This window comes from Platalea leucorodia (assembly GCF_965183815.1).
Source record: "Platalea leucorodia genome assembly, chromosome: 1".
NCBI classification, from domain to species: domain Eukaryota; kingdom Metazoa; phylum Chordata; class Aves; order Pelecaniformes; family Threskiornithidae; genus Platalea; species Platalea leucorodia.
In genome coordinates this window covers 141,823,631-141,841,965 of record NC_138823.1, presented here as the reverse complement: position 1 = coordinate 141,841,965, position 18,335 = coordinate 141,823,631, and the positions used below count along the sequence as shown (strand labels likewise).

Below are 18,335 nucleotides of genomic sequence, written 5' to 3'. Positions count from 1 at the left end.
CGGCTCCCCGCACACTGAGCCCGCCCTCCCGGGGGCCTCCGGAGAGGGAAAGGCCGTACGAGGCAGGAGGAGGGAGGCAGGGAAGGAATATCGCTTAGCTCTAGTGCGAAGAGGGAATGGGGCTCCCCGAGGGTGCAGCGCGGCTCTGCGCCGCTTGCTGGGAAGAGGAGTCGGTCTCCCCCCTGGCTGACGGAGAAGCGCAGCTCCCCCACGCACGCTGCGGTGGAGAGAAACGGAGCCTTCTCCCTGCTGGGCCGCATCCCGCGAAGTCCCCCGTACCCCTCGCCGCCGTTCCTCTGCAGGACCGGCTTTGACCTGGGGTTTGGCCGCGCTCCTAGGCGGAGGATGGAGGGAGCAGCCGCCCGCTGCCCGCTCCCGGCGCTGGGAGCCCCCGGGAAGGTCCCCCCCGCGCCCCGCTCGCCAGCGGCTGCGCCCCGCCTCGCCGCCGCCGGCCGCTGCCAGCCGCGAGGCGTGGGGTGTTGGCGGGCGGTGAGGAGGCCGTGGCGGGGGGCGGCCCGGTGCCCGCGGCCCGGGGGAGGCCCGAGGGCCCGCGGCGGGGCCGTTCGGGCGGGGCGGCCGGGCTGAGGCCTGTCCCGGCGCACCGCGGCCGCCCCCCGGGGACGTGTGTGTGTGTGTGTCCCCGGTGACAGGCAGCGGTAGCAGCGCCTTGGCAAAGGCTGAGGAGACGGAGCGGTTCGAGTGGGCATCCCGCCCTACCGGCCGCCCCCGCCTTTCCCGAGGTGACACCGCGTAGTCGCCAGCGTCACCATCACCTGGGGGCAGTACTGTCGTTAATTTTATGTTGAGGTAGTGTAGGCAGTCGGTGTTCTGCCGTGGTTTTTCAGTGCTTTATAGTGTCCAGCCCTGAAGTATCGGTACCTTTTTGCTGGACTGTATGAACCATCTGAACTCGGTGTGATTGCCAAAGTGACACTTGGTGGAAAAACACCCAACAACTTGTTGGTTAGTAATAATGTAAATTGCTGGCAATAAAGTGTGATGTGAGACGTTTTTACCGTGGTAAGTTTCAGCCAAAATAGATTTTTAATTGCTTGAAATTCAGAAGACAGATTTTTGAAAATTAGTATCTCCAACTAATTAACAAGAGCGTACTTCATAGTAAATAACATACAGAGAGAAAGTTATTTGCTATTTGCCGTGTAACAGCTTCAAACTGTTCTCTGTTACACACTATGACATTTTACAGGAAATTGTGGAAATGGGTATGTTTGGGTAGAACCATTCCCCGTAAAAAGTGAGATGGGGCCATTTATATTAAAATTTAAGATTACTCCTACAATTTAATATCTTCACATGTGTCAGCCTGTCTGGGTTTATTCGTGTGTTGCATGCATACATACGTGAAAATATATATGTGCATTTTTTTCCATGGAGATATGTTTAAGCATATTTCGAACAGGTTTATAGACAATATCTGCCTTTTTACTCTATCAACCATATTACTTGTTTTAATTTCATTAGCAAGTCTGTTTTGAATTTGAAATACATAGCAATCTCATCTGTGAGACTTTACAGTTTAAGATAATCACCTTAAAAGTAAGAAATTGCATTAGGAAAATGTTTATTGCATTAAGAAAATTAATAAAATTGCATTTGCATTTAAAAGCATTGAAATGTAAAACTTGTAAAATAACTGAATCCACGCTCTAATTATCTCCTTTTTTTCTTTCCCTTCTTTCACCAGATGTGAGTGAGGTCAGTATAATTATTTTTTATCTAATATGTAACAATGAACTTCAATTAATAGGCTAGACTTCTTTTTTGTGGTGGTATTATTTACTAACGTTAATTCCCAAGATGGTCAGGGAAAGACACAGATTAAATCCTGAAGGGACTGCCTGGAAAGGTACCCACCCCAATTTCTCAAGTGGGACGGCCTTTTTAAGAGACTGCCTTCATAGGTGTAAAGACCATGAGGAGAAAGTGACGGAGCAGTGGTGTTTGGACATTATACCTGGCAGTTTGGATTGGAGATGACTGAACTTTAAAGCCAGTCTTCCAGTCTAAATTTCATTGCACAGAAGGATTATGAAGGAGCTCAGGTGTGACTTTTTTATGCCAGTTTTGTAAGCTGTAATAGGTATAAAATTGTCAGACTTCAACAGAATGTTCTAATGTAGTTGCATGTATCTTTGCTATATAATAAATTCCTAGCCTTCATAGTAATTTAAAACCATAGGGCATACTTAAATATACTGTGCTGAGAAAAATTATAGTTATGTAAGAAGATGAGTCTAAGTTTGTACATTATTGTAGTTTAAAATATTGGGAGAAATTGTATCTTTTTTTTAATTCTCTTCTTTATTTTTTCCAGGCGCCTGCAGGGCGGAAGGTAAGCATTTTTGTTTTTCTTGTGTGGAAGCGGAGATGATGATATCAGATACTCAGGCAGATTAATATTTTGTTGAATATTGGCTGAAAGGAAAACTGACTACATTCATTATTTCCAGTATTCCCTGGGAACAGCAGTAGCACTGAGATGAGTAGGAAGTAAAATGGAGGGGAACAAGAAGTGCAACATCTTAACAGCAGGGTACATTCAAATAGTGGATTTAAGCTGCTTTACCCAAGAGCAGAACTAAGACTAACAAGAATTAAACTGCATCAAAGTAGCATTCGTGTTCAACCAGAGTTCCTTTGGAAAGATTTGCATGAATTGAACAGTACAGCAATATCCATACAGGTCTAAAAGGCTAAGTAGATTCTATTTTATTTCTAAAAGTCACTACTATTAAATTAGAGTCAGGTATTCAGTAGAGACTAAAACCAACTTTGCAAGTACTTCTGTGGACTGTGCAGTGATACTTTTCACTGATGTAGTAATGACAGTGACTAACCTATTTCCAGTAGCTTATTGTGGAAAAAGAATATGCTGTCTGTGGAAAATAGCTATCGGACCTGTATGTGGAGTCTTCCTTCCCTTCTTCATGTACACTAATTATTTTTAATGTATCTGTTTCCCTGTATTATCCTGGAAATTTTCCACGGTAACTCATCAAGTTTTATTTTCTTCCAGCAGGGCCCTAGAGGAGACAAAGGGCCACAGGGAGAAAGGGTAAGGAATTAGATTGACATTCATTTGTTTGTGATCTTTGAACAACAGTTGTTGGAAGACCAGTAGGAAAAAATAAGTTTAGGCATTGATGTGAGATTAAATGAATGTACCTGTAGAAGCTTGCATGTACAATTTCATTAAAAAGAAACGAAGTTATCTGTGTACCACATTCTGCCCCGGCAATACCTCACCAACCTAATTATGGTCATTGTGCCTGAGCAGATGTGGTTGAGTTCAGACGGCAGCCTCGCACTCCAAGTGATGGTTTGAAAAACTTTTTTCCAGCTGCCCACAGTGGAAATAGTGCATGAAAATGCAGAAGGGAAAGTTGGCACATAAAGATGTAGTCTTTGAACAGTATGGTATATGGATAAGCTGCCTACATCAAACCCGAATAGACAAAGCTAGCTTTGAGGATCGTTCATTATCTGTGCCTCCAAAGATGGCTTGAAAAAGCTCTGTTCTTGGCAAGCTAGGCATTTGTCATCTAGTTTCTGTTAGTCAAAGCAGATATTGTACTGTTAAAGGCTACTGTAAAAGTAACTATAAATAAGGACAGTTGAACAATTTAATTGTAATATTCACTCATATTACTGATATCTGATTTTCTGATTTGCTTCTGCATTGTTGCTGCTTTTTGTAAAGTGGTATCCTGAAATTCTTGTCCTTATCTGGGCAGTGTGTAGTTATCATGCATCTTTTTTGTATCTTCTGAGAATGAAAATGCCATAGTACTGATAGGTAGCTCTTGAAGATTTCTTAGATCATAATATGCTGACAAACATAATGGAAACTATTAGGAAGAGTATATCTGTATGGTCAACTGGATATTTGCTTTAGGCTACCGCTAACTAAATTTGTTTAATAAAATGAGATACATGCTTTGTACTGAAGGCAGGAAGCCTGCTCCTTTAGAAATCCATAAGACTTTTATTTATTTTATTATTAAAACTTATTATATTATTATCATATTTATTTATTTTAAGGAAGTCCTGCTCCTTTAGAAATCCATAAGACTTTTATTATGGATTTCATCTAGCACTGAACTGGGTCCAAAATACAGACCAAATTAACTACCTCACCTCAGTTGCCACGATGGCAAAACTTGACCATCTTTGTGCATTGAGGATGAAAGAATATAAGGGCAAATGTTGCTGGACTGAACACGTGTAATTTCAAGCTGTTGTAAAAGAAGTTATGACAGTGGTAGCAGAGTGACGGTATCAAAAATCTCTAGAAGAGCACTGCTTTATTGTCATTGAATTTGCAATTATACCGGCAAATAGTCTAGACCGATTAAAAACTGGCCTTTGACTTACTGTGCATCTATGTTAGTTCGTACCAGCAAGGCTGACCTCTGCCAATCCTCAGTTGGTCAAATTTTAGGCTTCACTAACAGTCTGACAGGCTGTGTGGGTCCACATGGGTCACTTGGGGTTCATGGGTCCAAAATGTGGTCGCTTAAAATGAAAATTCCCAATTTGGAGATTACACTTTGGTAGCGTGGATCCAATGTTGCCCCCATAAATCTTCTCAAATATGAAACTACAGTAAATATCTGATACGAGGTGTGGCAAGGCAATGTAAATTCAGGCTATGCTTGTTTTCTAAAGTTAGTCATTTATTGAAACTGCATATATAGCACTGCTGTAGTGTGTGCTGTAGGTCCCTGGTTGTTAAAGAAATCTCAGAAGCGATAAATTCATTAGCCACTTCTAATGTTCACTTTATAATCCTCTTTTTGACTCCAGGGTCCACCAGGTCCACCAGGCAGAAATGGTGAAGATGGTCTACCAGGTCCTCCAGGCCCCCCTGGTCCTCCAGGTCTTGGCGGAGTAAGGCATCCAAACTTTCTATTACTGAAACCAATAATCTGTGCTTTGTGACTAAGGCTAAAAGCATATCTGCTGGAACACACTGATGTTGCATTGGAGAGTAGAGGAAACGTTCTTTTGTGATCGGCAAGAAATTGATGGTCCCAGTTCCAATGAAACTCTCCTTGGGATGTATAATTTCCGTGGCGAATTTGGATTCTGTATTCAACAGGGACTTACTTATGTACAGGAGCAAACCAACCCTGTTAATTAGCATTAAATTTATACATCCATAATATGTATGGATTAGGAATCAACTAAATGAAACCCGTGCTTTTAAGCAGATGGGGAAAAGAAACGGCACTTTGTGATTTGGTTCAAGAGACAGCAACTGTATTGGAATAAGCTGAAAAAGACTACCGTTAAGCTAGAAGTCCATACTTAAAAGTCCTTTAGAATTTTAGAATATCTTCCTTTAGAATTTTTCATTTCTATCTGTGTTCATGCTGCAGAACCCAAGTGGACTGTGTGGCATACACTTTCTGCAGAAGTGTCCGTCACGTATTCTCTGCAGAATGCTGGCTTTAACTCTTTGCTTGACATTAGCTTTCACAGGGAGCGTGAAGACATAGACAGTGTCGTGTTGATCAAGTTTAGTAAATCCTCCTGCATGGTAGAATACTCTTTTGCTTTCAATATGAACAGCAATAATTTATTTTCCTATTAGCAAACCGTGAACTGCTTTCATTAATTTCTATTATTTTAATAAGCTAATAAAACAAAACAAGCAAGAAAAGGATTTTTGATTGTGTTGTATAGAACTTTTTTCCATTTTAGTGAAGAGGGAAATACAAAACTAGATGTATACATGCCTACAAAACTTATATTGATAAAAGATCAAAAATCCAGTGCAGTGTTTCTGAGGCTGCATAGTCCTCGGATGTTTTTGAAGCTGAAGGGCCCACCTCATCTGATAGTCAGTCAGGGCTGGTACATGAATTTTACTTAAGCAATGCAGTGAAAAAATATGTATGACTTCCTTCATCAGAAATTAGGCAGAACAATTTGAGGGTTTCAAGAAAGTTTTCAATTTTAAATGAGTGCTGAGTTTACATTCTTAATTTTCAGTTCACATTATTGCAATGCCTGTCTGTCACTACTGCGTAGATACTTGAGGCCATTGTGTGAAAGGGCCTTCCTAGTAAAATCAAGTCTTTCTGGAAACAAGTGACTAGAAATGTATTTATAATAGGGCCATGTTTACTGAGTTTTATGTATGCTGCTTTAACATACCATATAGCAAGTATAGCAAGTCAGATGACAGATGAAGACTGATAATTATCAATACTTTTTAAAGTAAAATTTTTAGTATTTTAATTTTAAACTTTTTATCACCTGCAGAACTTCGCTGCTCAATATGATCCATCTAAAGCAGCTGATTTTGGCCCAGGACCTATGGTAGGTATATGATTTTGCACTTGGTAACTTGCATAGTTAACGTGCTTAGTATTTTCCTTTGAGTCTAATCCAGCTGTATTAATGCAAAGCATAGTTTTAAAATCAGTGTTTTGATCATACATTGAGTGAGATTGTAAACTGATCCTCTGATGTAGGACAATGAGAAGTGTTTGAAATATAGTCTTGGGACTTGAAATACGGTCTTGGGACTGTATATTTAACTTGAATATAGCACTACTGGATCTTGTGCTTTAATTCTGTCTGTTGACCACACTTTTATGAATCAGTGAATCTCATAATCTGATGTCAGATAACACATGTACTTTGATATAGTATTACTTTACCCATATTGAGACAGAAGGTTGTATTTTAGGAATGAGATTGATTGTAAAGCTGCTCTCTGAAGCAGGCGTAGGTCTAGAAAGTAACTCAGTATCTCAGCTCCAGTTGGTGACCATTTTTCTCCCATGGCTGTACAACCCTTTTGATATCCTTGGATTGCACAGGTTTGGTAGGAAATTGGCCACCACATTTGGTTCTCAACAATTGAATGTTAGTACTTGCTACTACAAAGCTGTTCTGAGGAGGAATCTTTATTGGTTACTGTATACTATGTCCAAATGGACACTTAAGGAGTCTGTTGCCTCTCCACATGAACTTCTGACCCTTCCTGATGTTAGCAGGTATTTTCAGTGTACATAGAATGTGGGTCAAATTCACAACACACTGACATCACAGACGATGCATCTGATGGGTGAGCAGCAGGATGAAGGCTGCCCAGGATTATTCTGGGTGAAGTGCTTGTTTCCATTCCTGAAAATAGTGTAATACTGAATGAATTTTTGAAAATATTTTGGCATCCATTTAGGTACTAAATTGAGGAAAATAGTATCTTTAATCAAGTTCTGCCCTCAGTGTCTGACAATAAATCAGAAAATGTAGATGAGGATTTATTTGGGGTGTCTCAATTTCTAAGTTCCAATTTTTGAGTCAATTAGGGTTCATCTTACAGCAACAGCAGTAGAATCTACCTACTGTGAGGAATTTTTAAGTTTCATAAAGAAAACGTGAGAGATTGGGAAGATAGAAAAGGAGGGAAAAACAATTATGGAATATAGTTTGTGAAGAGATTCACAGGGCTTATGCAGCACATATGATTCAGACTGTCCAGAAACAGTTATTGTTCCTATAATTACTGCATATTTTTATAGCCACAAGATTGCTTTAGCTTCCATAAGTAAATACCTGCATTTGATACGCATTTATTCCCCTTAATATAAAGTATTCTGTCTTACAGGAAAGCTACATAAGCCTTTGAAAAGTTGGCACATGATTTTAATCTTATAATGAGAAAATCTAGAAGTTCCCAAGAAAGTTTTAAAACCAATTAAAAACATAATAATTTCTGTTGAAACATCTCATAAAACATTCATTTGGACAATAGAAGCCTAAATTAAATTTCAGTTCAGAGTAGTTTGCTTGCTTAGTAAAGCTCAAGGCAACTGTTAAGAAAGTGCAGTAATCTATGGAAATTTCCTTTTTAAAAGTGATTTTTGACCCTTGTTTTTCAAGATGTATGTAAATTCTAAATTCGATCAAGGACAGTATGTTAGTGACTTATTTGGGAGGTAAAATGAAGAGAATTTATTCAAAACCAGAAAACAATTACATACTTAAATAGAAATTGATCATTATTTGAAATAGATGTATACACAATATGTATAAGAGTTGTCTGATTTCTTTCCAAAATTATGTGTGAACCTCCCAGTTCATCGTAATACTGCCATTTATATACCTTTATTTTCCCTTTTACCTCTCTACCATTTTAATGATCTTTTTCTCCAATATCTCTTCTTGAAAATCATGATAAAATTGAGAGGCCCGAAAATGCAGCTTTCTTAATGTGTTGTTATGACCCTCATCTTTAAAATCTGGAAGTTCATGCACAGGAAGGGAGAGGGTACATAGCAGAATGAACCAGTGCACTTGCTTACAAGCCAGAGTAGGTTAAGAAGCGTAATCACAAGGTTCCCAGCTATAATGGTACGTTTCTAATCATCGCACTGGGTTCTGCTCGTTCATTACCATTAGAAGATCTGTTTGCACTTGAACTGCCTGTGCAAATTCATGCAGATCTCTTAACTTCCTCTAACCTGTTTTGGACATTGCACACTGAACACTGTAATGCTGACCAATATTTTAGGAATACCAGGAATTGGTGTTATAAATTAGTTTATATAATGGTGATTTTTTTAAAAAGATTTTGTTATTTTTCTCCCATAGGGTTTAATGGGACCTAGAGGCCCACCTGGAGCATCTGGACCCCCTGTAAGTACAGTCTCATCTCTTCTACTGACTAATTAACATTGACATACCTATAGAATAATAAAATAGCTTGTTCAAATGCTAACAAAATCTCCCTCCTCTTCTAGGGTCCTCCTGGTTTTCAAGGTGTCCCTGGTGAGCCTGGTGAACCTGGTCAAACAGTAAGTACAGGTTTCACATACAGATACTGTTAGCATTAGAAGCAGGACACCGAAGTAGGCTTGTAATGCTTAGGCCCATTTCTGCCATCCGTATGCATGTCCTTGGATGTTTGAGTTGGATACTGCTGCTTGATCTTGTCACAGAAACAGAGCTGAACACTCGGATTCAGAATCCTTCAGATTGGAATCATAAAGTGCAAAGTCAGTTAGGATGGAAGGACCTTGCTTCAGTTCAGGCTCCAGCTATGCCCCAACTCAAGTCAGAAACCAGTGAAAAGACTTACCTGAAGAATGATGCTTTAAGTAATCCTCAATCTATTTTTAACAGGGTCCCCATGGTCCTCGTGGTCCCCCTGGTCCTCCAGGAAAGGCTGGCGAAGACGTAAGTGGTTATTAAGTGTTTCTCATCTCTTTTGGGGCTGTGATTCAACTCTAACATTAGGTTATTATTAAGCTAAGTATTCTATTGGCCATAATTTTTACATTGTTCTATAATATTGGATAGAATAAATAAACCCCTGAAATAATTATTTTATAGTACAAGAGATGCTGTGTGTTGGAAATATACAGAAAAATGGATAACTTCAAAACCTCTCCAAATACATTATTTAGCTTCCTTAATACAGGAAGAGGGAAACGTGAAAGCTAACAAGCTCTCTGTATTTACTGAAAAAGAGAAACCTTGCCAAAGTCTTTTCTTTTTTTAATGATTTATGTGGTTATTTTATAAAATGAGCTTCCTCCTTAAGTGCATTTTACTGCATTTTTTTAGGGTCACCCTGGCAAACCTGGAAGACCTGGTGAGAGGGGTGTTGCTGGCCCGCAGGTATGTAGCAATCTACTGCATACAATACAAAACAGTTCTCTTATCAATGAAACCTAACAACTTTTCTGAATTGCACGACATTAACAGTCTAGTAATATTCCCTATATGCATTAATCCAATCTCAGTTCTTACCTTCAGGGATATCATACAGTTATGGTTTTGTTTTGTGTTCCCCCCCGCCCCGCCCCGCCCCCAGTAAAGCTAGTCTAATTAGTAACAGAAGTGACATAGTGAGGAGTTACACAAGAGCAGGTGAGCAGGCACCTTCGCATAGAAAGCTAAAACGGCTGTGCTATCACATGTTAATGCATGAAATTTCTGAGATTCAGAACTGGAAAATCAGGTTGATTACTGTTAGTCTTGGAACAAGTCTGGTCCTGGGAGGTTAAGGAATGGACTATGTTCCTCACTTAAATGATCACGGCCCAAATCTACTCATTAATTTTATTGAAAGGCTTATACTTTTTCTTTCTTTTTAACTGCAGTATATAATATGTGAGACAATCATTCATGCACTGTGTGTTTTTAGGGTGCTCGTGGTTTCCCTGGAACTCCTGGTCTGCCTGGCTTTAAGGGAATTAGAGTGAGTATATATATACTTTTTCCCTGAATAGTTAAGACTGACAACACCTCAGCGTACTGAAAACCTCTGGAAATCCTCTCAAAGTTAAGAGTGCATTAATTTCTTTGAAGTTTTTAATATCTCCTGATATGAAAGAGTGATTTTTTTTTTAAATAATAAGATTATAGTAGGAAATCATTTTGTATGGAAAGAAGGATTTACCGTACAAGACTTAAGAGTTTGTGTATAGCCATTTGTGGGAACATATGTATTAATATTTCGTTTTCTACTCAATATAGGGACACAATGGTCTGGATGGTCAAAAGGGACAACCCGGTACTCCTGGCACCAAGGTAAAGATGAAATCTGAAAATGTAGGATGTAGCTCTTTCTAGCAAAAGACATATGAAGTCCCCTCCAATCAGTCTTCCATGTTGTCATTAAACATTGCCCAGCTGCAATAATCTAGAAATCAGTGGATCCATGTAGGACAAATACATGTACCTTAACATAAGAAATCATTCCTGGGGCCTTATTCTTGAGCCCTCAGTCAAGTTAGTACTTTCTGTGAGTAAGAGCTGCAGAACTGGGATCCTGATGATTGACTATCCAGCAGCACTTTTTTGCTATCTCTGCTTTTCTGTGGACTGTATTTTGCATTTTGGTGGTTTTTTTTTTAAAGCACACTAAAATGAAAACATCTCATTTTTCTACAAAATTCTGCTGTGTGAGACACATGCTCTAGGGTAAGGCTTTCTGCTAAAAATTCAGACAGATGCAGTGCTCTTCTGAATTAAGGCTATTTGATCTTCACAGTCTTTTTCCTTTTTACCTTCGTCAGATTAGTGCACATTTGAACATTGTCCTTAAAAATTATTTTTAAACATGGTCTAGAAACATCTCTAGCAAACTCCTCCTCTCTTAGTTTCTTCTTCTCCCATTCTGCCTCAGTGCCTAATAGCAGTGTTCTTAAAAAACCGCTACTGCAATATTGGGTTGTAGGAATTTTTAATGCTGCCGACTTACTCACAGGAGATTTGTAGTCAGGACCTTTTAATATAACAATGAAAAGCTCAAATACTAATTCTTCCTCTTGCTTGTTTCTAAGAGCTTAGCACTGCTTGCTTATAGAGTTACTAATTGTAACAGCATTCTCCAATATCACTTCAAGTTGTTAACCTTCAGAAAAAGTTTGGTAAAGAGATAGCAAACACTCAGTCTGTCCAGTTGTTAGAGATTAAAAGCAGATAAAACAATTAAGTAAAGGAAAGAACAGTTATTAGTAAGAGTGCTAATCTGACTGGAAGACGCAAGCATGATAAATCAAGGTCACTCATGATATAACAGTGCTGAAAGCAGTGATGAAGGCAAAAACTTGTGCTGTTTGCAGCATTTAAGACTAGGTGTATTCAGATATATTCAGGATACAAGTGCTTTAGGACAAATCTTGTCACTATAGACCAGCCTAGACCAACTGCAGGCTTGTTGAGAACTCTTAATACTAAAGGGGGAGGAGTCATGTTTTAATGGCTGTTGCTCATACCTCAGTATTATTGGTCTTAAGTTAAAAATAACCTGAGGCAGATCCTTATTTCCAGACATTTGACAGGAACTTTGTTACTTAACCTAAGGCAAAAGAAAGCATCATTCTGTTTCTACTGTAGCTAAAAAAGAGCAGCTGATTGATCTGAATTGGTAGTTGACTAGCCAGGCCCTCTCTCTTAGATGTGTGCTACTGAGTAGATAACAGAATAAAGAAAGGGGATAAAGAAAGCTGAGATGGGTAAGTGAAGTGACTTGCTCTGGCCCTCCTCTTCTAAGAGGATTCCAGCTGGCCATGTTCCAGTATGTGCAGGGACAGTCACAATCTCTGCACACTCAGGACTTGATATGCTATTATTGTATACTGTGGTGCAATGCTAGAGAAGACAAAGAGAGTAGGATCCAGCAGTTGAATCTCTCTCTAGATGGTGTTGTTCTTACCTGTGCAAAGCATCCTTTAAGTAATTCAAGCCTGCAAACTTTATTTTTTGTAGGGAGAACCTGGTGCCCCCGGTGAAAATGGTACCCCAGGACAACCTGTAAGTATTTACTGCTGCTGTGGAAAATTATAATGTGATAGATATGGTTCAGCCAGCATTTTGGTCAGTTTTTGTCATCAGTGACACTCCAGCTAGCTAGATATTGTAATGTAACAGTATGTGAATGTTTAGAACAGAATTGCCTGGCTGCAACACACTTCATATAAAGACTTAGCAGAATAAAAAGAATCTGTATATCTTTGTTCAGTGAATAAGTATAAATGAGCTAATTTAATTTTTCTTTCAGGGTGCTCGTGGTCTCCCTGGTGAGAGAGGAAGAGTAGGTGCCCCTGGACCAGCTGTAAGTGGCTTCCCATCTGTCTGTTTGTTATCACGGCCAGCTACTTACTGTGGCTTTCTCTGATTTTTGAATCTCTTTTCAAACTGTATTTATCATGTTTTATCCTCACAGGGTGCTCGTGGAAGTGATGGCAGCGCTGGCCCCACCGGACCTGCTGTAAGTTTCAATCTTGATCTTTGACACTCTGGTTCCGTTAGGCCTTCTGTCCCTCTTTCTGTTTATAGAGGATTTCTGAGAAGTTGATTGTGTGGATGTTTTTATCACAATTCTTTGTTGCTCATCAGACTATCACAAAAAGAATTAATAAAACATAAACCCTTTGCAGACAATATCCTGAGAGCCTCAGGATTTATATTAAACACACCTGTATCAAAGGAACCAAATATTCTCTCATTTGCACTGGTGAGTTCTTAGGGAAACACCCGATGAACAGAATTCTCATTTCCAACAGTCTAACAGAACAGTTCTCATTCCAAAATTAAAGAGACTTTATACCTTTTAACAGACAGATACCATGCACGTGCTGCAGGTGACTATAATTATATATATCCTGAAACTATTACACGTGCTCCCAGACACAGCTTTGCACCTGCAACATTGTCCTGTCTGACTAAGAGAAGCTAACCTTTTTCATTCACCAGTGATACCTGAGTTATGTGAGCTAGTGTGAAAGGCCAGTAAGATCCAACTGTCCTGATCTGACTGGTAAACAATAACTATTCTAATAAGTGCTAATCCAATGCAGAGTTGTTCATTTAAAAGGAGTTAGTGTTGCCATAGCATACAACTGACTTCAGTAAACCTCAGTTATTTCAGTGAAATAAACATGTGTACAAGGATATAGTTTTGAAGCTGTAAAAAAAAATCAGGAATAGCCCAGAACAGTTTTCCCTTCCTGCCTTCAAAATTTGAGTCCATGATGAAGCTGTGCTTCGTTCTGTTAACTTTGCTAAAGTTGATTTTAATACTCCTTGTCACTGCAAACATCCGTCATGCTTTAACAGAGTAGAATCTTAGCATAGGTGTGAATTTCACTTCAGTTCTACCTTACGGGGTATTTAAAAAATATATGTGATTGGGCATTTAAATTGTGGGCAAATAGAGACCTTATATGTCAGATCTGATGTTATACTTTGTAGTAGAACCAAAACATTTTAACTATCTTGAAGGCAATTGAATTACTATAGGAAAAATATTCTGGACCTGCTGATTGCAGAGGTATTACTCTGAATGGGCAGCAGCAGAGAGTTGCGTTGCGTCCCAGTGTCTATGCCACGCTAAAGTTATTTTACACATGCTTAGGTTATGATGCTGTAAACGTTCTGCATAGCACTTATTAACACCTTTTTTTTTAAACTGAAACAGAAATAATGTTTTCTTCTCCTTGCCACTGGGAATTTAAAACATAAAAAGAGTCACTGCAATGGAAATTCTGAACGTCTATATTTTCATACCTATCTTAAACGGCATTTGGTCTTTTTTTCTTTGCTTATGCAAAACCAGGAACAATTCCAGGTACCCAGTTTATAGCAAACACAGTAGGTTATAGAGTGCTGGAAGCCAGTTCCTCTTTGCTATACCAGCTGACCCATTTTATTCCCTTGGATTTGTGAGGCAGTTTTATAATAAGTATTTATAATTGAAAGATGTCAGCTCACAAAAAAGTAGATATCAATCCCCAATAGCTATGAATGCATTGCATATTTCATTAATAACTGAAGAAAAACTATCTCTTTGTATTTGTATGCATTGAATGATAACAAAGGCTATGAATCCACCAATATATCTTCTCCTGTGGTGTCTAGGTACTGTACATTAGGAAGCTTGTCCCATAATTACAAATCTCACAACCATAGCTAGACATAGTAGAATCCGTAGAAAGCCCTCTTCAGGATGACATGCCATTGCCTTTGACATTAAAAAAAAAAGTTTAATGAAAGGGCAGTGGGGCTGCACGTGTTCACTGCCTCAAAATGTATACTCTGGGTATGAATCAAGATTTCTAATCCATTCCCGTGTTAGAATCAGCTCCTGCCCTCAGCTGCTGTTAAGCCTGATCCAATTTCTAGTACATTCTTACTGACTTCAATATAAGTTGTGCCAAGCATGAGCTTGTAAAGTGGTGCAGAGATCTTACCAGCCCTCTTCCCACGTGTGAAGAGGGACAAATGCTTTCATCAACACAGGGCTCTTGTGTGTGACCAGTAGTCCAGAAGGACTACTGGTGTGACAGCGTACACAGTTACCCCTGCACAGTAAATGTATTGGAAACAGCCACCTATGACTTGCATTTGCAGGATGCAGCACTCCCCTTTATTCATTGTGGGACTGTACAGCAAGACATCTTGCTTTGCAGATGCTTGCCTCTGCCCATCCTTGTTTATTCTTTCTCAGTTGTTTGGCCTCAAGGCAAGGTTTTACCAATTGTTGCTTAATTCACACTTTTTTAGCTGCACTGCAAATGTTTTTCAGCATTGACCTCTCTCTTAACTGTTTGCAGTGAACCAAATCTGTCAGTTTGGCGTTGCAAAAGGCAACTGATATTCTGAGGTGGTAATGTGCGGAAGCATCTAAGTACATGTGCATTTTTTTATACTGTTTACTTCAGCAAGCAAGATGTTTCTGTCATCACTGAATACCTTTACATAACTGCTTCCCTTTTGTTGCCTAGGGCCCTATTGGTGCTGCTGGTCCTCCAGGCTTCCCAGGTGCTCCTGGTGCTAAGGTACGAACATCTGCTTCTACTGGTACATTTGATAATGAAGATGAAATGTAGTAACTAGTATTGCTAGGCAGCAAAAAGACACCCTCTCTAAAGTGAGAGTGCTTTCTTATCAGTTACAGATCAGGATGAGGATGAATCTCTACAGTATTTAAGGAACATCATATATGAATGCTAATTTAAAATACAGCAGTTATTTCACAGCTGAAGACTGATGCTAGGCAGGTTCAGGAAGACACATAACCTCTTTTTTTTTTTAACTGTTCCTATGTGGTGCAGTTGTATACATCTTTGAAGGGTGACATGGATCATGATAAATAAGCAAAGAAGCAGTTTACATCACTTTTTACACAAGTAGTGGAGGACCAAGAAGCTGCAGTTGAGTACTGGGCTCCTTCCATCCTAAGTTCTTGAAATTACAATGGAGAAATTGCATTTAAACTTTTCAGGTTTAGGGCAGTATCATTTTGCTTTTGCAGACCATAACTTAGATGAATCAGTTTATTGCTCAGATCCCAGCATTTTTACCTGGGTAAGAGTCTCACTATTTTGAATTGTCCATGGAAGGACAGAGGATTTTGGGCAAGAGTATCCCGTATACTGCATTTACAAATATCACTGACCATTTGCCAAGAAGGTCAGAGCTGCATAAACTTATATGTAGTGTGATACAGTTTTTCACCCTTAACACAAGTACACAAACTCCATGTCACAACAGACAAAACTCTTATCTTGATCCACCTTTAGAAGAAAATAGTATTGTTTGCTAGACCTCTCAATATTAACTGCAGAGAAGATGAGGAAAAATTGAGATCCTATTCTGGTTATTCTTGTCAAAAGGCAAGACTTTTGGAAACCATGAAGTCTTCTCTGATGTAGATGTGAGTGTGGTTACAGCATGTAATTTCAAGGGAAGAGTGCCTACGTGTCCAGGGTGAACTCTGACTACTTAGAGAATTGCTGAAGAGAAGTTGTCATTATACTCAGGTTTTTGTAGTAGACTTAGTGAATGCAGGCTTCTGAGAGTAAAACCAAGAACCTTTTTTCCTGTTATTTACTCCAGTGTGAACACTATCCTACAGCACTCTGATCAGGCATCATTTTGCATTTTGCATTAGTGCAAATGGCATCTTAAGGTGCAAGATAATGGTCAGTTAGGTCTCATACACTGTGAGGCATCTCAGGCCAATGCTGGAGGCACACAGCTGCAGATAAGACTGGAATCATAATTCTAATTTTCTAGATCAACCTTCTGTGTAAACCTCGGCAATAATGTAGCTTCTCAGATATGCCGAGCATCTGTTGTTCCCGTGTTAGCCATCAGCTTCAGTGGAGCCTAGCTAGGCATCCCAGCTTCAGTGCCTTTAAAATCCAATAAAAGCTCTCAGCTCCTTGATTTCCTGGCCTCTGAAGTGGGAATATATATATATCAGATGATTGTCTTCTTAATGTCAGGCTAATATAGGATTGCTCCACTATTGCCCTAACACTGTACACTGATAGAGGGCTCTATCCTTCTCTCAAACAGGGTGAAATTGGACCTGCTGGTAATGTTGGTCCTACTGGTCCTGCTGGTCCAAGAGGAGAGATTGGACTTCCTGGTTCTAGTGGTCCTGTTGGCCCTCCAGTGAGTAACTTGCCAGACTTTAGTGTCGGATGGGTGTACTTGAGACTCTGAATTAACCGGTATTGTTCTCTTTCTTAATAGGGCAACCCTGGTGCTAACGGTCTTCCAGGTGCTAAAGGTGCAGCTGTAAGTACAGCCATACTCACACTTGTTTGCTGTAAAAAAAACAATTCAGTTAATGCAACAGAAAAGATAATGGGCTCATAATACCTTTTTTCCCTCTGTTGGACAGGGTCTTCCTGGTGTTGCTGGTGCTCCTGGTCTGCCTGGTCCCCGTGGTATTCCTGGTCCTCCTGGCCCTGCTGGTCCTAGTGGTGCTAGAGGACTTGTTGTAAGTGACCTTGTATATTGCATGTCTTCATTTGAAAATTGGACACGGTGTCCACAGTTGTAAAAGTTTTCCTCTGGATATCTTTTTGTATTTAATGGAGACATTTTTTCTTGCTCCACTATAATTAAACATTGTAGTTCATTTCTGTGTCTCACTGCCTGCTTCAGATGCTGAGACTGAAGAGGTTCACTTTGCACTCCCTTTGAGTACAAGGACTGTTAAGCTCTGTTCATGTTGATTTTATCAAGAAAGATGTGGCAGCAATCTCACAATCAGGCCCTCGATGGGTATCCTCAGTAGAGGAACCAGCCCTTATTTCATAGTTCAATTATTGTCATTTCTAAGCATCTTAAACATGTTTGTTTTCATGCCTGTTAAGCCAAAAATACAGTTATGTTCATTGACCATTTATCACAATAGAGGCAGGCATGGCATTGGAAGATTAAAGATTTTTTTGATTCATGAAAAAGCTGTCCAGGTAGAAGAGAGATTTTTGGAATGATGCTTAATTCTATGATCTCTTTGTTTTGGACTCTAGGGTGAACCAGGCCCTGCTGGTGCCAAGGGAGAAAGTGGTAACAAGGGTGAGCCTGTAAGTATGGCAACATATGAAGGTTTTTTCAATGAAAAAGCCTAATAGTATCTGCAACACAGCATCTAATTTCTTCTTTTTCTCTGTTTGACTGAAATAGGGTGCTGCTGGACCCGCTGGCCCTCCTGGTCCTAGTGGTGAGGAAGGCAAAAGAGGCAGCACTGGTGAACCTGGCTCTGCTGGTCCCCCGGGCCCTGCTGGTCTAAGAGTAGGTTTTCTTTTCATGTTCCAGAAGTAGAAGCAAAAAGGAAAGAGGAAATAAAGCTAGACTCACAAAGGCAAATTAAGCAATTATGAGTAATTAAATTTACATTAATGCTGCTAAGCAAAGATCATTTGCAATTCTGAGCCTTTTGATTAGTTGGGACCAAACCTATTTTTGCTTTGTATTAGTTCTGTTTACTATCTTATCCCTGAAGTAATTAGAGGTTGCTTTGATTTATCCATTGTGTAATATTT

At 39.6% G+C, this 18,335-nt stretch overlaps 1 protein-coding gene across 1 annotated transcript in view; it reads left to right on the top strand.

Annotated features, from left to right (window-relative positions):
- Nucleotides 1-1,219: 1,219 nt before the first annotated feature.
- The window catches only part of COL1A2 (collagen type I alpha 2 chain), a gene marked incomplete at its 5' end in the record, with an annotated part of 39,947 nt that continues 22,831 nt past the window's right edge, over nt 1,220-18,335 (top strand). Inside the window, 21 exons of the mRNA XM_082329581.1 lie at nt 1,220-1,223; nt 1,706-1,716; nt 2,336-2,353; nt 3,041-3,076; nt 4,828-4,911; nt 6,292-6,348; nt 8,632-8,676; nt 8,781-8,834; nt 9,163-9,216; nt 9,607-9,660; nt 10,190-10,243; nt 10,522-10,575; nt 12,259-12,303; nt 12,551-12,604; nt 12,716-12,760; nt 15,276-15,329; nt 16,855-16,953; nt 17,035-17,079; nt 17,186-17,284; nt 17,823-17,876; nt 17,977-18,084. Of these exons, the coding sequence (XP_082185707.1) occupies nt 1,220-1,223; nt 1,706-1,716; nt 2,336-2,353; nt 3,041-3,076; nt 4,828-4,911; nt 6,292-6,348; nt 8,632-8,676; nt 8,781-8,834; nt 9,163-9,216; nt 9,607-9,660; nt 10,190-10,243; nt 10,522-10,575; nt 12,259-12,303; nt 12,551-12,604; nt 12,716-12,760; nt 15,276-15,329; nt 16,855-16,953; nt 17,035-17,079; nt 17,186-17,284; nt 17,823-17,876; nt 17,977-18,084 (1,128 nt within the window). The remainder of the gene's footprint in view (nt 1,224-1,705; nt 1,717-2,335; nt 2,354-3,040; nt 3,077-4,827; nt 4,912-6,291; nt 6,349-8,631; nt 8,677-8,780; nt 8,835-9,162; nt 9,217-9,606; nt 9,661-10,189; nt 10,244-10,521; nt 10,576-12,258; nt 12,304-12,550; nt 12,605-12,715; nt 12,761-15,275; nt 15,330-16,854; nt 16,954-17,034; nt 17,080-17,185; nt 17,285-17,822; nt 17,877-17,976; nt 18,085-18,335) is intronic.